The 17,875-nt window shown below is 48.6% G+C and overlaps 1 protein-coding gene across 9 annotated transcripts in view; it reads left to right on the top strand.

The window, feature by feature from the left end:
- The window catches only part of mast2 (microtubule associated serine/threonine kinase 2), a 193,746-nt gene that overhangs the window by 164,658 nt on the left and 11,213 nt on the right, over positions 1 to 17,875 (top strand). For all 9 annotated transcript variants that reach the window (XM_042006040.1, XM_042006038.1, XM_042006037.1 and 6 more), the window contains 6 exons: positions 14,193 to 14,294; positions 16,140 to 16,272; positions 16,344 to 16,411; positions 16,485 to 16,588; positions 16,658 to 16,866; positions 16,960 to 17,098. In XM_042006040.1, the coding sequence (XP_041861974.1) occupies positions 14,193 to 14,294; positions 16,140 to 16,272; positions 16,344 to 16,411; positions 16,485 to 16,588; positions 16,658 to 16,866; positions 16,960 to 17,098 (755 nt within the window). The remainder of the gene's footprint in view (positions 1 to 14,192; positions 14,295 to 16,139; positions 16,273 to 16,343; positions 16,412 to 16,484; positions 16,589 to 16,657; positions 16,867 to 16,959; positions 17,099 to 17,875) is intronic.

Raw genomic sequence — 17,875 nt, 5'->3', positions numbered from 1 at the left:
GGGATCAAAGCAGCTCGGCTGTGATTGGTCTGAACGGATCAAAGCAGCTCGGCTATGATTGGTCAGAACAGGATCAAAGCAGCTCGCGTGTGATTGGTCAGAACGGAATCAAAGCAGCTTGTGTGTGACGGGATGAAAGCAGCTCGTGTGTGATTGGTCAGAACGGGATCAAAGCAGCTGGTGCGCGATTGGTCAGAACGGGATCAAAGCAGCTTGTGTGTGAATGGTCAGAACGCGATCAAGGCAGCTTGTGTGTGACCAGATCAAAGCAGCTCGCGTGTGATTGGTCACAACAGGATCAAAGCAGCTAATGTGTGATTGGTCAGAACGGGATCAAAACAGCTTGCGTGTGACGGGATCAAAGCAGCTCGTATGTGATTTGTCAGAATGGGATCAAAGCAGCTCGTGTCTGATTGGTCAGAACTGGATCAAAGCAGCTCGTGTATGATTGGTCAGAACGGGATCAAAGCAGCTTGCGTGTGACGGGATCAAAGCAGCTCGTGTGTGATTGGTCAGAACGGGATCAAAGCAGCTTGCGTGTGACGGGATCAAAGCAGCTCGTGTGTGATTGGTCAGAACGGGATCAAAGCAGCTTGTTTGTGACGGGATCAAAGCAGCTCGTGTGTGATTGGTCAGAACGGGATAAAAGTAGCTTGTGCGTGATTGGTCAGAACGGGATCAAAGCAGCTTGCGTGTGACGGGATCAAAACAGCACGCGTGTGATTGGTCAGAACGGGATCAAAGCAGCTCGCGTGTGATTGGTCAGAACGGGATCAAAGCAGCTTGTGTGTGACAGGATCAAAGCAGCTCATGTGTGATTGGTCAGAACGGGATCAAAGCAGCTTTCGTGTGACGGGATCAAAGCAGCTCATGTGTGATTGGTCAGAACTGGATCAAAGCAGCTTGCGTGTGACGGGATCAAAGCAGCTCGTGTGTGATTGCTCAGAACGGGATCAAAGCAGCTTGTTTGTGACGGGATCAAAGCAGCTTGTGCGTGATTGATCAGAACAGGATCACAGGAGCTTGTGCGGTATTGGTCAGAACGGGATCAAAGCAGCTCGCGTGTGATTGCTCAGAACGGGATCAAAGCAGCTTGTGTGTGAATGGTCAGAACGCGATCAAGGCAGCTTGTGTGTGACCAGATCAAAGCAGCTCGCGTGTGATTGGTCAGAACAGGATCAAAGTAGCTCATGTGTGATTGGTCAGAACGGGATCAAAGCAGCTTGCGTGTGACGGGATCAAAGCAGCTCGTGTGTGATTGGTCAGAATGGGATCAAAGCAGCTCGTGTCTGATTGGTCAGAACGGGATCAAAGCAGCTCGTGTGTGATTGGTCAGAACGGGATCAAAGCAGCTTGCGTATGACGGGATCAAAGCAGCTCGTGTGTGATTGGTCAGAACGGGATCAAAGCAGCTCGTGTCTGATTGGTCAGAACGGGATCAAAGCAGCTCGTGTTTGATTGGTCAGAACGGGATCAGGGCAGCTTGCGTGTGACGGGATCAAAGCAGCTCATGTGTGATTGGTCAGAACGGGATCAAAGCAGCTTGCGTGTGACGGGATCAAAGCAGCTCATGTGTGATTGGTCAGAACGGGTTCAAAGCAGCTTATTTGTGACGGGATCAAAGCAGCTCGTGTGTGATTGGTCAGAACGGGATCAAAGCAGCTCGCGTGTGATTGGTCAGAACGGGATCAAAGCAGCTCGCGTGTGATTGGTCAGAACGGGATCAAAGCAGCTTGTGTGTGAATGGTCAGAACGCGATCAAGGCAGCTTGTGTGTGACCAGATCAAAGCAGCTCGCGTGTGATTGGTCAGAACAGGATCAAAGCAGCTCATGTGTGATTGGTCAGAACGGGATCAAAGCAGCTTGTTTGTGACGGGATCAAAGCAGCTCGTGTTTGATTGGTCAGAACGGGATCAAGGCAGCTCGTGTCTGATTGGTCAGAATGGGATCAAAGCAGCTCATGTGTGATTGGTCAGAACGGGATCAAAGCAGCTCAAGTGGGATTGGTCAGAACGCGATCAAAGCAGCTTATGTGTGACGGGATCAAAGCAGCTCGCGTGTGATTGGTCTGAACGGGATCAAAGCAGCTCGGCTGTGATTGGTCTGAACGGATCAAAGCAGCTCGGCTATGATTGGTCAGAACAGGATCAAAGCAGCTCGCGTGTGATTGGTCAGAACGGATTCAAAGCAGCTTGTGTGTGACGGGATGAAAGCAGCTCGTGTGTGATTGGTCAGAACGGGATCAAAGCAGCTGGTGCGCGATTGGTCAGAACGGGATCAAAGCAGCTTGTGTGTGAATGGTCAGAACGCGATCAAGGCAGCTTGTGTGTGACCAGATCAAAGCAGCTCGCGTGTGATTGGTCACAACAGGATCAAAGCAGCTAATGTGTGATTGGTCAGAACGGGATCAAAACAGCTTGCGTGTGACGGGATCAAAGCAGCTCGTATGTGATTGGTCAGAATGGGATCAAAGCAGCTCGTGTCTGATTGGTCAGAACTGGATCAAAGCAGCTCGTGTATGATTGGTCAGAACGGGATCAAAGCAGCTTGCGTGTGACGGGATCAAAGCAGCTCGTGTGTGATTGGTCAGAACGGGATCAAAGCAGCTTGCGTGTGACGGGATCAAAGCAGCTCGTGTGTGATTGGTCAGAACGGGATCAAAGCAGCTTGTTTGTGACGGGATCAAAGCAGCTCGTGTGTGATTGGTCAGAACGGGATCAAAGCAGCTCGTGTCTGATTGGTCAGAACGGGATCAAAGCAGCTCGTGTTTGATTGGTCAGAACGGGATCAGGGCAGCTTGCGTGTGACGGGATCAAAGCAGCTCATGTGTGATTGGTCAGAACGGGATCAAAGCAGCTTATGTGTGATTGGTCAGAACGGGTTCAATGCAACTTGTTTGTGACGGGATCAAAGCAGCTCGTGTGTGATTGGTCAGAACGGGATCAAAGCAGCTCGCGTGTGATTGGTCAGAACGGGATCAAAGCAGCTCGCGTGTGATTGGTCAGAACGGGATCATAGCAGCTTGTGTGTGAATGGTGAGAACGCGATCAAGGCAGCTTGTGTGTGACCAGATCAAAGCAGCTCGCGTGTGATTGGTCAGAACAGGATCAAAGCAGCTCATGTGTGATTGGTCAGAACGGGATCAAAGCAGCTTGTTTGTGACGGGATCAAAGCAGCTCGTGTTTGATTGGTCAGAACGGGATCAAGGCAGCTCGTGTCTGATTGGTCAGAATGGGATCAAAGCAGCTCATGTGTGATTGGTCAGAACGGGATCAAAGCAGCTCAAGTGGGATTGGTCAGAACGCGATCAAAGCAGCTTATGTGTGACGGGATCAAAGTACCTTGTGCGTGATTGGTCAGAACGGGATCAAAGCAGCTTGCGTGTGACGGGATCAAAGCAGCTCATGTGTGATTGGTCAGAACGGGATCAAAGCAGCTTGCGTGTGACGGGATCAAAGCAGCTCATGTGTGATTGGTCAGAACGGGTTCAAAGCAGCTTGTTTGTGACGGGATCAAAGCAGCTCGTGTGTGATTGGTCAGAATGGGATCAAAGCAGCTCGCGTGTGATTGGTCAGAACGGGATCAAAGCAGCTCGCGTGTGATTGGTCAGAACGGGATCAAAGCAGCTTGTGTGTGAATGGTCAGAACGCGATCAAGGCAGCTTGTGTGTGACCAGATCAAAGCAGCTCGCGTGTGATTGGTCAGAACAGGATCAAAGCAGCTCATGTGTGATTGGTCAGAACGGGATCAAAGCAGCTTGTTTGTGACGGGATCAAAGCAGCTCGTGTTTGATTGGTCAGAACGGGATCAAGGCAGCTCGTGTCTGATTGGTCAGAATGGGATCAAAGCAGCTCATGTGTGATTGGTCAGAACGGGATCAAAGCAGCTCAAGTGGGATTGGTCAGAACGCGATCAAAGCAGCTTATGTGTGACGGGATCAAAGTACCTTGTGCGTGATTGGTCAGAACGGGATCAAAGCAGCTTGCGTGTGACGGGATCAAAGCAGCTCGGCTGTGATTGGTCTGAACGGATCAAAGCAGCTCGGCTGTGATTTGTCAGAACAGGATCAAAGCAGCTCGCGTGGGATTGGTCAGAACGGGATCAAAGCAGCTTGCGTGTGACGGGATGAAAGCAGCGCGTGTGTGATTGGTCAGAACGGGATCAAAGCAGCTGGTGCGCGATTTGTCAGAACGGGATCAAAGCAGCTTGTGTGTGATGGGATCAACGCAGCTCGTGTGTGATTGGTCAGAACGGGATAAAAGTAGCTTGTGCGTGATTGGTCAGAACGGGATCAAAGCAGCTTGCGTGTGACGGGATCAAAACAGCACGCGTGTGATTGGTCAGAACGGGATCAAAGCAGCTCGTGTCTTAATGGTCAAAACGGGATCAAAGCAGCTCGTGTTTGATTGGTCAGAACGGGATCAAAGCAGCTTGCGTGTGACGGGATCAAAGCAGCTCATGTGTGATTGGTCAGAACGGGATCAAAGCAGCTTTCGTGTGACGGGATCAAAGCAGCTCATCTGTGATTGGTCAGAACTGGATCAAAGCAGCTTGCGTGTGACGGGATCAAAGCAGCTCGTGTGTGATTGCTCAGAACGGGATCAAAGCAGCTTGTTTGTGACGGGATCAAAGCAGCTTGTGCGTGATTGATCAGAACAGGATCACAGGAGCTTGTGCGTTATTGGTCAGAACGGGATCAAAGCAGCTCGCGTGTGATTGGTCAGAACGGGATCAAAGCAGCTTGTGTGTGAATGGTCAGAACGCGATCAAGGCAGCTTGTGTGTGACCAGATCAAAGCAGCTCGCGTGTGATTGGTCAGAACAGGATCAAAGTAGCTCATGTGTGATTGGTCAGAACGGGATCAAAGCAGCTTGCGTGTGACGGGATCAAAGCAGCTCGTGTGTGATTGGTCAGAATGGGATCAAAGCAGCTCGTGTCTGATTGGTCAGAACGGGATCAAAGCAGCTCGTGTGTGATTGGTCAGAACGGGATCAAAGCAGCTTGCGTGTGACGGGATCAAAGCAGCTCGTGTGTGATTGGTCGGAACGGGATCAAAGCAGCTTGTTTTTGACGGGATCAAAGCAGCTCGTGTGTGATTGGTCAGAACGGGATCAAAGCAGCTTGTTTGTGACGGGATCAAAGCAGCTCGTGTGTGATTGGTCAGAACGGGACCAAAGTAGCTCGTGTCTGATTGGTCAGAACGGGATCAGGGCAGCTTGCGTGTGACGGGATCAAAGCAGCTCATGTGTGATTGGTCAGAACGGGATCAAAGCAGCTTGCGTGTGACGGGATCAAAGCAGCTCATGTGTGATTGGTCAGAACGGGATCAAAGCAGCTTGCGTGTGACGGGATCAAAGCAGCTCATGTGTGATTGGTCACAACGGGTTCAAAGCAGCTTGTTTGTGACGGGATCAAAGCAGCTCGTGTGTGATTGGTCAGAACGGGATCAAAGCAGGTCGCGTGTATTTGGTCAGAACGGGATCAAAGCAGCTCGCGTGTGATTGGTCATAACGGGATCATAGCAGCTTGTGTGTGAATGGTCAGAACGCGATCAAGGCAGCTTGTGTGTGACCAGATCAAAGCAGCTCGCGTGTGATTGGTCAGAACAGGATCAAAGCAGCTCATGTGTGATTGGTCAGAACGGGATCAAAGCAGCTTGTTTGTGACGGGATCAAAGCAGCTCGTGTTTGATTGGTCAGAACGGGATCAAGGCAGCTCTTGTCTGATTGGTCAGAATGGGATCAAAGCAGCTCATGTGTGATTGGTCAGAACGGGATCAAAGCAGCTCAAGTGGGATTGGTCAGAACGCGATCAAAGCAGCTTATGTGTGACGGGATCAAAGTACCTTGTGTGTGATTGGTCAGAACGGGATCAAAGCAGCTTGCGTGTGACGGGATCAAAGCAGCTCGCGTGTGATTGGTCTGAATGGGATCAAAGCAGCTCGGCTGTGATTGGTCTGAACGGATCAAAGCAGCTCGGCTGTGATTGGTCAGAACAGGATCAAAGCAGCTCGTGTGTGATTGGTCAGAACGGGATCAAAGCAGCTTGCGTGTGACGGGATCAAAGCAGCTCGTGTGTGATTGGTCAGAACGGGATCAAAGCAGCTTGCGTGTGACGGGATCAAAGCAGCTCGTGTATGATTGGTCAGAACGGGATCAAAGCAGCTTGTTTGTGACGGGATCAAAGCAGCTCGTGTGTGATTGGTCAGAACGGGATCAAAGCAGCTTGCGTGTGACGGGATCAAAGCAGCTCGTGTGTGATTGGTCGGAACGGGATCAAAGCAGCTTGTTTTTGACGGGATCAAAGCAGCTCGTGTGTGATTGGTCAGAACGGGATCAAAGCAGCTTGTTTGTGACGGGATCAAAGCAGCTCGTGTGTGATTGGTCAGAACGGGATCAAAGCAGCTCGTGTCTGATTGGTCAGAATGGGATCAAAGCAGCTCGTGTTTGATTGGTCAGAACGGGATAAGGGCAGCTTGCGTCTGACGGGATCACAGCAGTTTATGTGTGATTGGTCAGAACGGGATCAAAGCAGCTTGCGTGTGACGGGATCAAAGCAACTCATGTGTGATTGGTCAGAACGGGTTCAAAGCAGCTTGTTTGTGACGGGATCAAAGCAGCTCGTGTGTGATTAGTCAGAACGGGATCACAGCAGCTCGCGTGTGATTGGTCAGAACGGGATCAAAGCAGCTTGTGTGTGAATGGTCAGAACGTGATCAAGGCAGCTTGTGTGTGACCAGATCAAAGCAGCTCGCGTGTGATTGGTCAGAACATGATCAAAGCAGCTCATGTGTGATTGGTCAGAACGGGATCAAAGCAGCTTGTTTGTGACGGGATCAAAGCAGCTCGTGTTTGATTGGTCAGAACGGGATCAAAGCAGCTCGTGTCTGATTGGTCAGAATGGGATCAAAGCAGCTCATGTGTGATTGGTCAGAACGGGATCAAAGCAGCTTGCGTGTGACGGGATCAAAGCAGCTTCTGTCTTATTGGTCAGAACGGGATCAAAGCAGCTCGTTTGTCACAGGATGAAAGCAGCTCGTGTGTGATTGGTCAGAACGGGATCAAAGCAGCTCGCGTGTGATTGGTCAGAACGGGATCAAAGCAGCTTGCGTGTGATTGGTCAGAACGAGATCAAAGCAGCTTGGTTGTGACGGGATCAAAGCAGCTCGTGTGTGATTGGTCAGAACGGGATCAAAGCAGCTCGTGTGTGATTGGTCAGAACGGGGTCAAAGCAGCTCGCGTGTGATTGGTCAGAACGGGATCAAAGCAGCTTGCGTGTGACGGGATCAAAGCAGCTCGTGTGTGATTGGTCTGAACGGGATCAAAGCAGCTCAAGTGGGATTGGTCAGAACGGGATCACAGCAGCTCGCGTGTGACGGGATCAAAGTACCTTGTGCGTGATTGGTCAGAACGGGATCAAAGCAGCTTGCGTGTGACGGGATCAAAGCAGCTCGTGTCTGATTGGTTAGAACGGGATCAAAGCAGCTCGCATGTGATTGGTCAGAACGGGATCAATGCAGCTTGCGTGTGACGGGATCAAAGCAGCTCATGTGTGATTGGTCAGAACGGGATCAAAGCAGCTTGCGTGTGATGGGATCAAAGCAGCCCATGTGTGATTGGTCGGAATGGGTTCAAAGCAGCTTGCGTGTGACGGGATCAAAGCAGCTCGTGTGTGATTGGTCAGAACGGGATCATAGCAGCTTGTGTGTGAATGGTGAGAACGCGATCAAGGCAGCTTGTGTGTGACCAGATCAAAGCAGCTCGCGTGTGATTGGTCAGAACAGGATCAAAGCAGCTCATGTGTGATTGGTCAGAACGGGATCAAAGCAGCTTGTTTGTGACGGGATCAAAGCAGCTCGTGTTTGATTGGTCAGAACGGGATCAAGGCAGCTCGTGTCTGATTGGTCAGAATGGGATCAAAGCAGCTCATGTGTGATTGGTCAGAACGGGATCAAAGCAGCTCAAGTGGGATTGGTCAGAACGCGATCAAAGCAGCTTATGTGTGACGGGATCAAAGTACCTTGTGCGTGATTGGTCAGAACGGGATCAAAGCAGCTTGCGTGTGACGGGATCAAAGCAGCTCATGTGTGATTGGTCAGAACGGGATCAAAGCAGCTTGCGTGTGACGGGATCAAAGCAGCTCATGTGTGATTGGTCAGAACGGGTTCAAAGCAGCTTGTTTGTGACGGGATCAAAGCAGCTCGTGTGTGATTGGTCAGAATGGGATCAAAGCAGCTCGCGTGTGATTGGTCAGAACGGGATCAAAGCAGCTCGCGTGTGATTGGTCAGAACGGGATCAAAGCAGCTTGTGTGTGAATGGTCAGAACGCGATCAAGGCAGCTTGTGTGTGACCAGATCAAAGCAGCTCGCGTGTGATTGGTCAGAACAGGATCAAAGCAGCTCATGTGTGATTGGTCAGAACGGGATCAAAGCAGCTTGTTTGTGACGGGATCAAAGCAGCTCGTGTTTGATTGGTCAGAACGGGATCAAGGCAGCTCGTGTCTGATTGGTCAGAATGGGATCAAAGCAGCTCATGTGTGATTGGTCAGAACGGGATCAAAGCAGCTCAAGTGGGATTGGTCAGAACGCGATCAAAGCAGCTTATGTGTGACGGGATCAAAGTACCTTGTGCGTGATTGGTCAGAACGGGATCAAAGCAGCTTGCGTGTGACGGGATCAAAGCAGCTCGGCTGTGATTGGTCTGAACGGATCAAAGCAGCTCGGCTGTGATTTGTCAGAACAGGATCAAAGCAGCTCGCGTGGGATTGGTCAGAACGGGATCAAAGCAGCTTGCGTGTGACGGGATGAAAGCAGCGCGTGTGTGATTGGTCAGAACGGGATCAAAGCAGCTGGTGCGCGATTTGTCAGAACGGGATCAAAGCAGCTTGTGTGTGATGGGATCAACGCAGCTCGTGTGTGATTGGTCAGAACGGGATAAAAGTAGCTTGTGCGTGATTGGTCAGAACGGGATCAAAGCAGCTTGCGTGTGACGGGATCAAAACAGCACGCGTGTGATTGGTCAGAACGGGATCAAAGCAGCTCGTGTCTTAATGGTCAAAACGGGATCAAAGCAGCTCGTGTTTGATTGGTCAGAACGGGATCAAAGCAGCTTGCGTGTGACGGGATCAAAGCAGCTCATGTGTGATTGGTCAGAACGGGATCAAAGCAGCTTTCGTGTGACGGGATCAAAGCAGCTCATCTGTGATTGGTCAGAACTGGATCAAAGCAGCTTGCGTGTGACGGGATCAAAGCAGCTCGTGTGTGATTGCTCAGAACGGGATCAAAGCAGCTTGTTTGTGACGGGATCAAAGCAGCTTGTGCGTGATTGATCAGAACAGGATCACAGGAGCTTGTGCGTTATTGGTCAGAACGGGATCAAAGCAGCTCGCGTGTGATTGGTCAGAACGGGATCAAAGCAGCTTGTGTGTGAATGGTCAGAACGCGATCAAGGCAGCTTGTGTGTGACCAGATCAAAGCAGCTCGCGTGTGATTGGTCAGAACAGGATCAAAGTAGCTCATGTGTGATTGGTCAGAACGGGATCAAAGCAGCTTGCGTGTGACGGGATCAAAGCAGCTCGTGTGTGATTGGTCAGAATGGGATCAAAGCAGCTTGTGTCTGATTGGTCAGAACGGGATCAAAGCAGCTCGTGTGTGATTGGTCAGAACGGGATCAAAGCAGCTTGCGTGTGACGGGATCAAAGCAGCTCGTGTGTGATTGGTCGGAACGGGATCAAAGCAGCTTGTTTTTGACGGGATCAAAGCAGCTCGTGTGTGATTGGTCAGAACGGGATCAAAGCAGCTTGTTTGTGACGGGATCAAAGCAGCTCGTGTGTGATTGGTCAGAACGGGACCAAAGTAGCTCGTGTCTGATTGGTCAGAACGGGATCAGGGCAGCTTGCGTGTGACGGGATCAAAGCAGCTCATGTGTGATTGGTCAGAACGGGATCAAAGCAGCTTGCGTGTGACGGGATCAAAGCAGCTCATGTGTGATTGGTCAGAACGGGATCAAAGCAGCTTGCGTGTGACGGGATCAAAGCAGCTCATGTGTGATTGGTCACAACGGGTTCAAAGCAGCTTGTTTGTGACGGGATCAAAGCAGCTCGTGTGTGATTGGTCAGAACGGGATCAAAGCAGGTCGCGTGTATTTGGTCAGAACGGGATCAAAGCAGCTCGCGTGTGATTGGTCATAACGGGATCATAGCAGCTTGTGTGTGAATGGTCAGAACGCGATCAAGGCAGCTTGTGTGTGACCAGATCAAAGCAGCTCGCGTGTGATTGGTCAGAACAGGATCAAAGCAGCTCATGTGTGATTGGTCAGAACGGGATCAAAGCAGCTTGTTTGTGACGGGATCAAAGCAGCTCGTGTTTGATTGGTCAGAACGGGATCAAGGCAGCTCTTGTCTGATTGGTCAGAATGGGATCAAAGCAGCTCATGTGTGATTGGTCAGAACGGGATCAAAGCAGCTCAAGTGGGATTGGTCAGAACGCGATCAAAGCAGCTTATGTGTGACGGGATCAAAGTACCTTGTGTGTGATTGGTCAGAACGGGATCAAAGCAGCTTGCGTGTGACGGGATCAAAGCAGCTCGCGTGTGATTGGTCTGAATGGGATCAAAGCAGCTCGGCTGTGATTGGTCTGAACGGATCAAAGCAGCTCGGCTGTGATTGGTCAGAACAGGATCAAAGCAGCTCGTGTGTGATTGGTCAGAACGGGATCAAAGCAGCTTGCGTGTGACGGGATCAAAGCAGCTCGTGTGTGATTGGTCAGAACGGGATCAAAGCAGCTTGCGTGTGACGGGATCAAAGCAGCTCGTGTATGATTGGTCAGAACGGGATCAAAGCAGCTTGTTTGTGACGGGATCAAAGCAGCTCGTGTGTGATTGGTCAGAACGGGATCAAAGCAGCTTGCGTGTGACGGGATCAAAGCAGCTCGTGTGTGATTGGTCGGAACGGGATCAAAGCAGCTTGTTTTTGACGGGATCAAAGCAGCTCGTGTGTGATTGGTCAGAACGGGATCAAAGCAGCTTGTTTGTGACGGGATCAAAGCAGCTCGTGTGTGATTGGTCAGAACGGGATCAAAGCAGCTCGTGTCTGATTGGTCAGAATGGGATCAAAGCAGCTCGTGTTTGATTGGTCAGAACGGGATAAGGGCAGCTTGCGTCTGACGGGATCACAGCAGTTTATGTGTGATTGGTCAGAACGGGATCAAAGCAGCTTGCGTGTGACGGGATCAAAGCAACTCATGTGTGATTGGTCAGAACGGGTTCAAAGCAGCTTGTTTGTGACGGGATCAAAGCAGCTCGTGTGTGATTAGTCAGAACGGGATCACAGCAGCTCGCGTGTGATTGGTCAGAACGGGATCAAAGCAGCTTGTGTGTGAATGGTCAGAACGTGATCAAGGCAGCTTGTGTGTGACCAGATCAAAGCAGCTCGCGTGTGATTGGTCAGAACATGATCAAAGCAGCTCATGTGTGATTGGTCAGAACGGGATCAAAGCAGCTTGTTTGTGACGGGATCAAAGCAGCTCGTGTTTGATTGGTCAGAACGGGATCAAAGCAGCTCGTGTCTGATTGGTCAGAATGGGATCAAAGCAGCTCATGTGTGATTGGTCAGAACGGGATCAAAGCAGCTTGCGTGTGACGGGATCAAAGCAGCTTCTGTCTTATTGGTCAGAACGGGATCAAAGCAGCTCGTTTGTCACAGGATGAAAGCAGCTCGTGTGTGATTGGTCAGAACGGGATCAAAGCAGCTCGCGTGTGATTGGTCAGAACGGGATCAAAGCAGCTTGCGTGTGATTGGTCAGAACGGGATCAAAGCAGCTTGGTTGTGACGGGATCAAAGCAGCTCGTGTGTGATTGGTCAGAACGGGATCAAAGCAGCTCGTGTGTGATTGGTCAGAACGGGGTCAAAGCAGCTCGCGTGTGATTGGTCAGAACGGGATCAAAGCAGCTTGCGTGTGACGGGATCAAAGCAGCTCGTGTGTGATTGGTCTGAACGGGATCAAAGCAGCTCAAGTGGGATTGGTCAGAACGGGATCACAGCAGCTCGCGTGTGACGGGATCAAAGTACCTTGTGCGTGATTGGTCAGAACGGGATCAAAGCAGCTTGCGTGTGACGGGATCAAAGCAGCTCGTGTCTGATTGGTTAGAACGGGATCAAAGCAGCTCGCATGTGATTGGTCAGAACGGGATCAATGCAGCTTGCGTGTGACGGGATCAAAGCAGCTCATGTGTGATTGGTCAGAACGGGATCAAAGCAGCTTGCGTGTGATGGGATCAAAGCAGCCCATGTGTGATTGGTCGGAATGGGTTCAAAGCAGCTTGCGTGTGACGGGATCAAAGCAGCTCGTGTGTGATTGGTCAGAACGGGATCAAAGCAGCTTGTTTGTGACGGGATCAAAGCAGCTTGAGCGTGATTGATCAGAACAGGATCAAAGCAGCTTGTGCGTTATTGGTCAGAACGGGATCAAAGCAGCTTGTTTGTGACGGGATCAAAGCAGCTTGAGCGTGATTGGTCAGAACAGGATCAACGCAGCTTGTGTGTGAATGGTCAGAACGCTATCAAGGCAGCTTGTGTGTGACCAGATCAAAGCAGCTCGCGTGTGATTGGTCAGCACAGGATCAAAGCAGCTCACGTGTGATTGGTCAGAACGGGATCAAAGCAGCTTGCGTGTGACGGGATCAAAGCAGCTTGTGTGTGAATGGTCAGAACGCTATCAAGGCAGCTTGTGTGTGACCAGATCGATGCAGCTCACGTGCGATTGGTCAGAACGGGATCAAAGCAGCTCACGTGTGATTGGTCAGAACGGGATCAAAGCAGCTCACGTGTGATTGGTCAGAACGGGATCAAAGCAGCTCACATGTTATGGGTCAGAACGGAATCAACGCAGCTTGTGTGTGAATGGTCAGAACACGATCAAAGCAGCTTGTGTGTGACCAGTTAAAAGCAGCTCGCGTGTGATTGGTCTGAACAGGATCAAATCATCTCGTATGTGATTGGTCAGAACGGCATCAAAACAGCTCGTGTGTGTTCGTCATAACGCAATGAAAGCAGCTCGTGTGAAAGCTGAATTATTTATATCAGAATTAAATTTTTACGTGTGAAATGAGACAATGTTTATTTTATTGATTTTAGTATTAAGAGATTTTTGTTTTTAATTTTTCATGGATTTCTTTCATTTTTATCTATAAATGTAAAATTCCCAGCTGAAAGTTATAATATGAATGACAATGGAAACAGCGGATTTAAATATTTTATTACACAAAGGAATTTTTTGGGACCTTTAACCTCGAACTTTGATGAACCAGTGATGCCAAAGAAATATCGGAATTAAAATGTAGTTTCCCAAAAAAAAAAAATTTATTTTATTAATAAATATAGAAAATAGAAGAAAACATAAAACTACTTTTTTTCAGTATTTGTTTTTAATTTTTGTAATTCTGTTATTTAATTTTATTTTGCTCTATTTTTTTTTTATTTAATGTTTTATTTGATATTTTTGTTATAATAATTTTATTTTATTGTATTTTATTTCTTTTATTTTATTTTAATTTAAATCAGTGATCAAACTAAATAATTTGAACAATAAATGAAAAGAATCACAAATTGAGGAACGATGTTAAATGTGTGTGTGTGGTGTGTTTTCAGCAGGGAGTCGGGTTAATTATTAGCTGTGAGTCTATTTTTCACCTCACACACTCGTCCCCTCCAGGATTCATTACACTTATAAATTATTCAGTGTCCGGGGCTGTGGGGTCCCCTGCGTCTGTCATACAAGCACACACTTAGTTTATGAACAGCCGTGACTCTGCCTGAAACATACGTGCATTATAAACACACACATGCACAAACACACCCACCTCCTGCCTCAGAGAAGTTCGCTGGCTGTTGTTGTTTGTTTTGCTGCCACACACACTCCCACACGGTAAATCGCTCCGTCTGGAGGCCTGATGAATGTTTCATGGTGGAAATCAGGCAGCGAGGTGGAGGTCGCCTCCGTCTACCTGTCAGGTGCTCCTGCTTCGTTCCTGCTTCGGCCACATGACTGCAGGGTGCTGAATTATTTATTCTGAAATTAGAAAAGATGAATAGATGATTAAATCGGAGACCACAGCTTTCATTCAAACCTCACACCCTCTTTTCTTTGGCAGACTCGTATGTAAACACATTTTGGTGTTGTTGTGTTTGTGTTCAGGCTCACGAGCGTTCGGAGAGCGTGGAGGTGACCTTCGTCACGCAACTCGTCAAGAAGCTGATGATCATCATCGCCCGGCCGGCGCGTCTGCTGGAGTGTCTGGTAAGAGAGAACAACAAAGACTGAATAAAAATGTACACATTCATCAAATGAAAGAAAATATGGTGTAAATTATTTTATTTTGTTATATTTAAATTTAATGCTTTATTTTAATAGTTTTATTTTAATAGCTTTATTTAACAGTATTTTATTTTATTCTAACCAGTTTTTTTCTATTAATAATTTCTAATAATAAATTCTATTTTTTTATATCTTGTCTTTATTTAAAAAAATTATTTTATTTATTTAATTTTATTTTATTAATGCATTTTATTTATTTTATCTTGTTTTATTTTATTTAGCTGCATATTACTTTGATTTATTTTGTATTTGGTTTTATTTTGCTATTATTTTATTTATTTTAGCGAACAGTAACCAGGATGATAACAAGTCCTGCTCCAGACTCCAGAATTTACGTGTTTGGACTCTGGAGTTCAGCTTGATGACGGAATTAATAAACAGTTTGCATCATCCTGCTGCTTCATGGGAAATAATCCAACCACCACATTTCATGTCCAGCCTCCCACTGAGAAGATTTAATCCGCCTCATTCACATGATTAACACACAGAGATGCAGAGAAGTTTGCTTCCTATCAGGGTCGGTTTAGATGTTCCACATTTCCGCCAGAACACATGAAGCCATACGTCAGGAGACATGAAGGTTAATACGATAAAGGGACGAGGCATAAAGACACAGAGGAGGAGAAAGGACGGGGAGGAAGAGGAGGATGAGGAGAAGGGAAGTTATCACAAAGGAGAAGCATCAGCTGCTATGACTGGAAGAGGAGGAAGCAGACATTTCTCCTTTTCCCTCATTTCCAGTCCAGTCCTGATACCGGACCAGTTCCAGTCCAGTCCTGGTACCGGACCAGTTCCAGTCCAGTCCTGGTACCGGACCAGTTCCAGAGTAACATAACTCGGATCTCTGAATTCTTCAGGTAGAAAAAAGGCTCCTAACTCGCAGGATGAAGCAGAGTTGTGTCGATAACTTAGCAAAGAACCGGTTTAAACTGGATCTTTAGGTTCATCTGTTCCCATTTCTTTGGTTTCATGTGTGAAACCAGCAAAGTTCAGACAGTCTGACAGAAAACAGGATTTCAGCAGCAACAAGGTGCGAACAGCTGGTAGCTGGAAACTTGGCTCATCTCAGCATGGAGGCAGAAACTGGACACGTGGAGGACAGAAGAAGAAGAGTCAGGACTAAAAACCATCTACAGCAGATGATTAGGACCTGAGATCCAGCAAAGACCTGAACCAGGACCTGAGAGATGCATCTGGACTTTCAGCTGATCCATCTACTGTAGGCCGAAACCTCATCAGAAACTGTCTCCATGGAAACGTGGCTGTCAGAGAAGCCGTTCTTAAGGAAGGAAAACAGGGATAAAAGGTTGAGGTAGGTCTTATGACCCAAGAACTGGTCTGAAGATCAGTGGAAGCAGGTCTGATGGAGGGATGGATCCATCTCAGAACCTGGACCTCAAAGTTATTATGATTGAAGCAGTGTGGGATCATCTGGACAGAGAACGGAACAAAAGCCAGAAACATCCAAAGAAAAGCTTTGAAAAGTCCTTCAGGGATCCTGGAGAACTATTCCTGGAAAGTCCTTCAGGGATCCTGGAGAACTATTCCTGGAAAGTCCTTTAAGGATCCTGGAGAACTATTCCTGAAGAGGGTTTAAAGAAATGCCAGAAAGCTTCTCTAAGAGGGTTCAGACTGCAATGAAGAATAAAAACCAATCACTTTAAGCTCCCTAGAACAGGACCGACTCTGGGTCTGACTCAGATTCTGGGTTTATGTTCCAATTCGAACATGTTTTTAAAAATCTTATTAAACTTCTCTCCTCTGCAGGAGTTTGATCCCGAGGAGTTTTACCACTTGCTGGAAGCAGCAGAGGGTCATGCCAAGGAAGGCCAGGGCATCAAGTCCGACATTCCCCGGTACATCATCAGCCAGCTCGGTCTCACCAGAGACCCTCTGGAAGGTAAAACACCCAGTTTACATCAGAACCAGCTGATCCTCCTTCAGTCGGGTCATGATGGTGTCTGTTTTCAGAAATGACCCAGCTGAGCAGCTACGACAGCGGGAACCCAGAAACCCCGGAGACCGATGACTCCGTGGACGTGAGTACCCTGGCGCAGGACCAAGAAGCTGTAAATGTTTCCGTGCTCTGACAGAACCGCTTCTGTGTTTCAGAGTCGAGCTACTGCTCTACCGGCTGCACCCACACACACCAAAACCAAAACCCCTCGAGAGGAAGACTTTGAAAACATAAAACTCATCAGCAACGGAGCCTATGGGTAGGGTGGTTAACAGAATCCTGTTTCCTTCAACCCGAGCGGTCTATTCACGTCTCTCCTCTCCCGCAGCGCCGTTTACCTCGTACGGCACAAGGAAACCAGGCAGCGATTCGCCATGAAGAAGATCAACAAGCAGAACCTGATCCTGAGGAACCAGATCCAGCAAGCCTTCGTGGAGCGGGACATCCTGACGTTCGCCGAGAACCCTTTTGTTGTCTCCATGTTCTGTTCCTTCGAGACCAGGAGGCACCTGTGCATGGTGATGGAGTATGTAGAGGGTATGAGATCGTCCTCGTTACTGGTGTTAGCGCTGCTAGCAGTGTTAGTGGTAGCTGTGTGAGGTTGTCTCACCTTATGATGATGGTGTGTAGGCGGAGACTGTGCCACGTTGCTGAAGAACATCGGAGCTCTGCCCGTCGACATGGCTCGCATGTACTTCGCCGAGACCGTCCTGGCCTTGGAGTATCTTCACAACTATGGCATCGTCCACAGAGACCTGAAACCTGACAAGTAAGACATAAACACACACCACACCATGATTCATTAATGTCACCTAAACTCACCGTCCTCTTCATCAGGACCCCCTTCTAGTACTGGGTCAGACCCCCGTTTTTAATCCTGGTGTGATAGATGAAGCAGGTGGTGGAAACCTTCCTCAGAGGTTTTCTCCATATTGACATGAAGCATCACACAGTTGCTGCAGGTTTGTCGGCTGCATCCATGATGAGAATCTCCCATTCCACCACATCCCAAAGCTGCTCTACTGGACTGAGATCTGGTGGCTGTGGAGGCCGTTGGAGTCCAGTGAACTCATCGTCATGTTCTAGAAAGCAGGTGGAGATGATCTGAGCTTTGTGACATGGTGCATTATCCTGCTGGAAGTAGCATCAGAAGATGCTCCACTGTGGTCATAAAGGGATGGACATGGTCAGCAACAATACTCAGGTAGGCTGTGCTGGTTAAACCAGGCCACGTTGGTACTAAGGGGCCCAAAGTGGACCAAGAAAACCTCCCCCCACCATTACACCAGCAGCAGCCTGAAGCGTTGATCCAAGGCAGGATGGATCCATGTTTTCATGATGTTTCCAGCAGATTCTGAGCCGAGCATCTGAATGTGGAGCTGAAATGGAGACTCATCAGACCAGCAACGTTTCTCCATCTTCTATTGTCCAGTGTTGGTGAGTGTGTGTGAATTGTAGCCTCAGTTTCCTGTTCTTAGCTGGCAGGAGGAACCCAGTGTGTCTTCTGCTGATCCTGGTCCAGACAACTGCTGCTCGCCTGGATTTT

The sequence above is a fragment of the Melanotaenia boesemani genome, chromosome 14 (assembly GCF_017639745.1).
Source record: "Melanotaenia boesemani isolate fMelBoe1 chromosome 14, fMelBoe1.pri, whole genome shotgun sequence".
Taxonomy (NCBI): domain Eukaryota; kingdom Metazoa; phylum Chordata; class Actinopteri; order Atheriniformes; family Melanotaeniidae; genus Melanotaenia; species Melanotaenia boesemani.
This window is presented reverse-complemented; position numbering and strand designations above follow the sequence as displayed.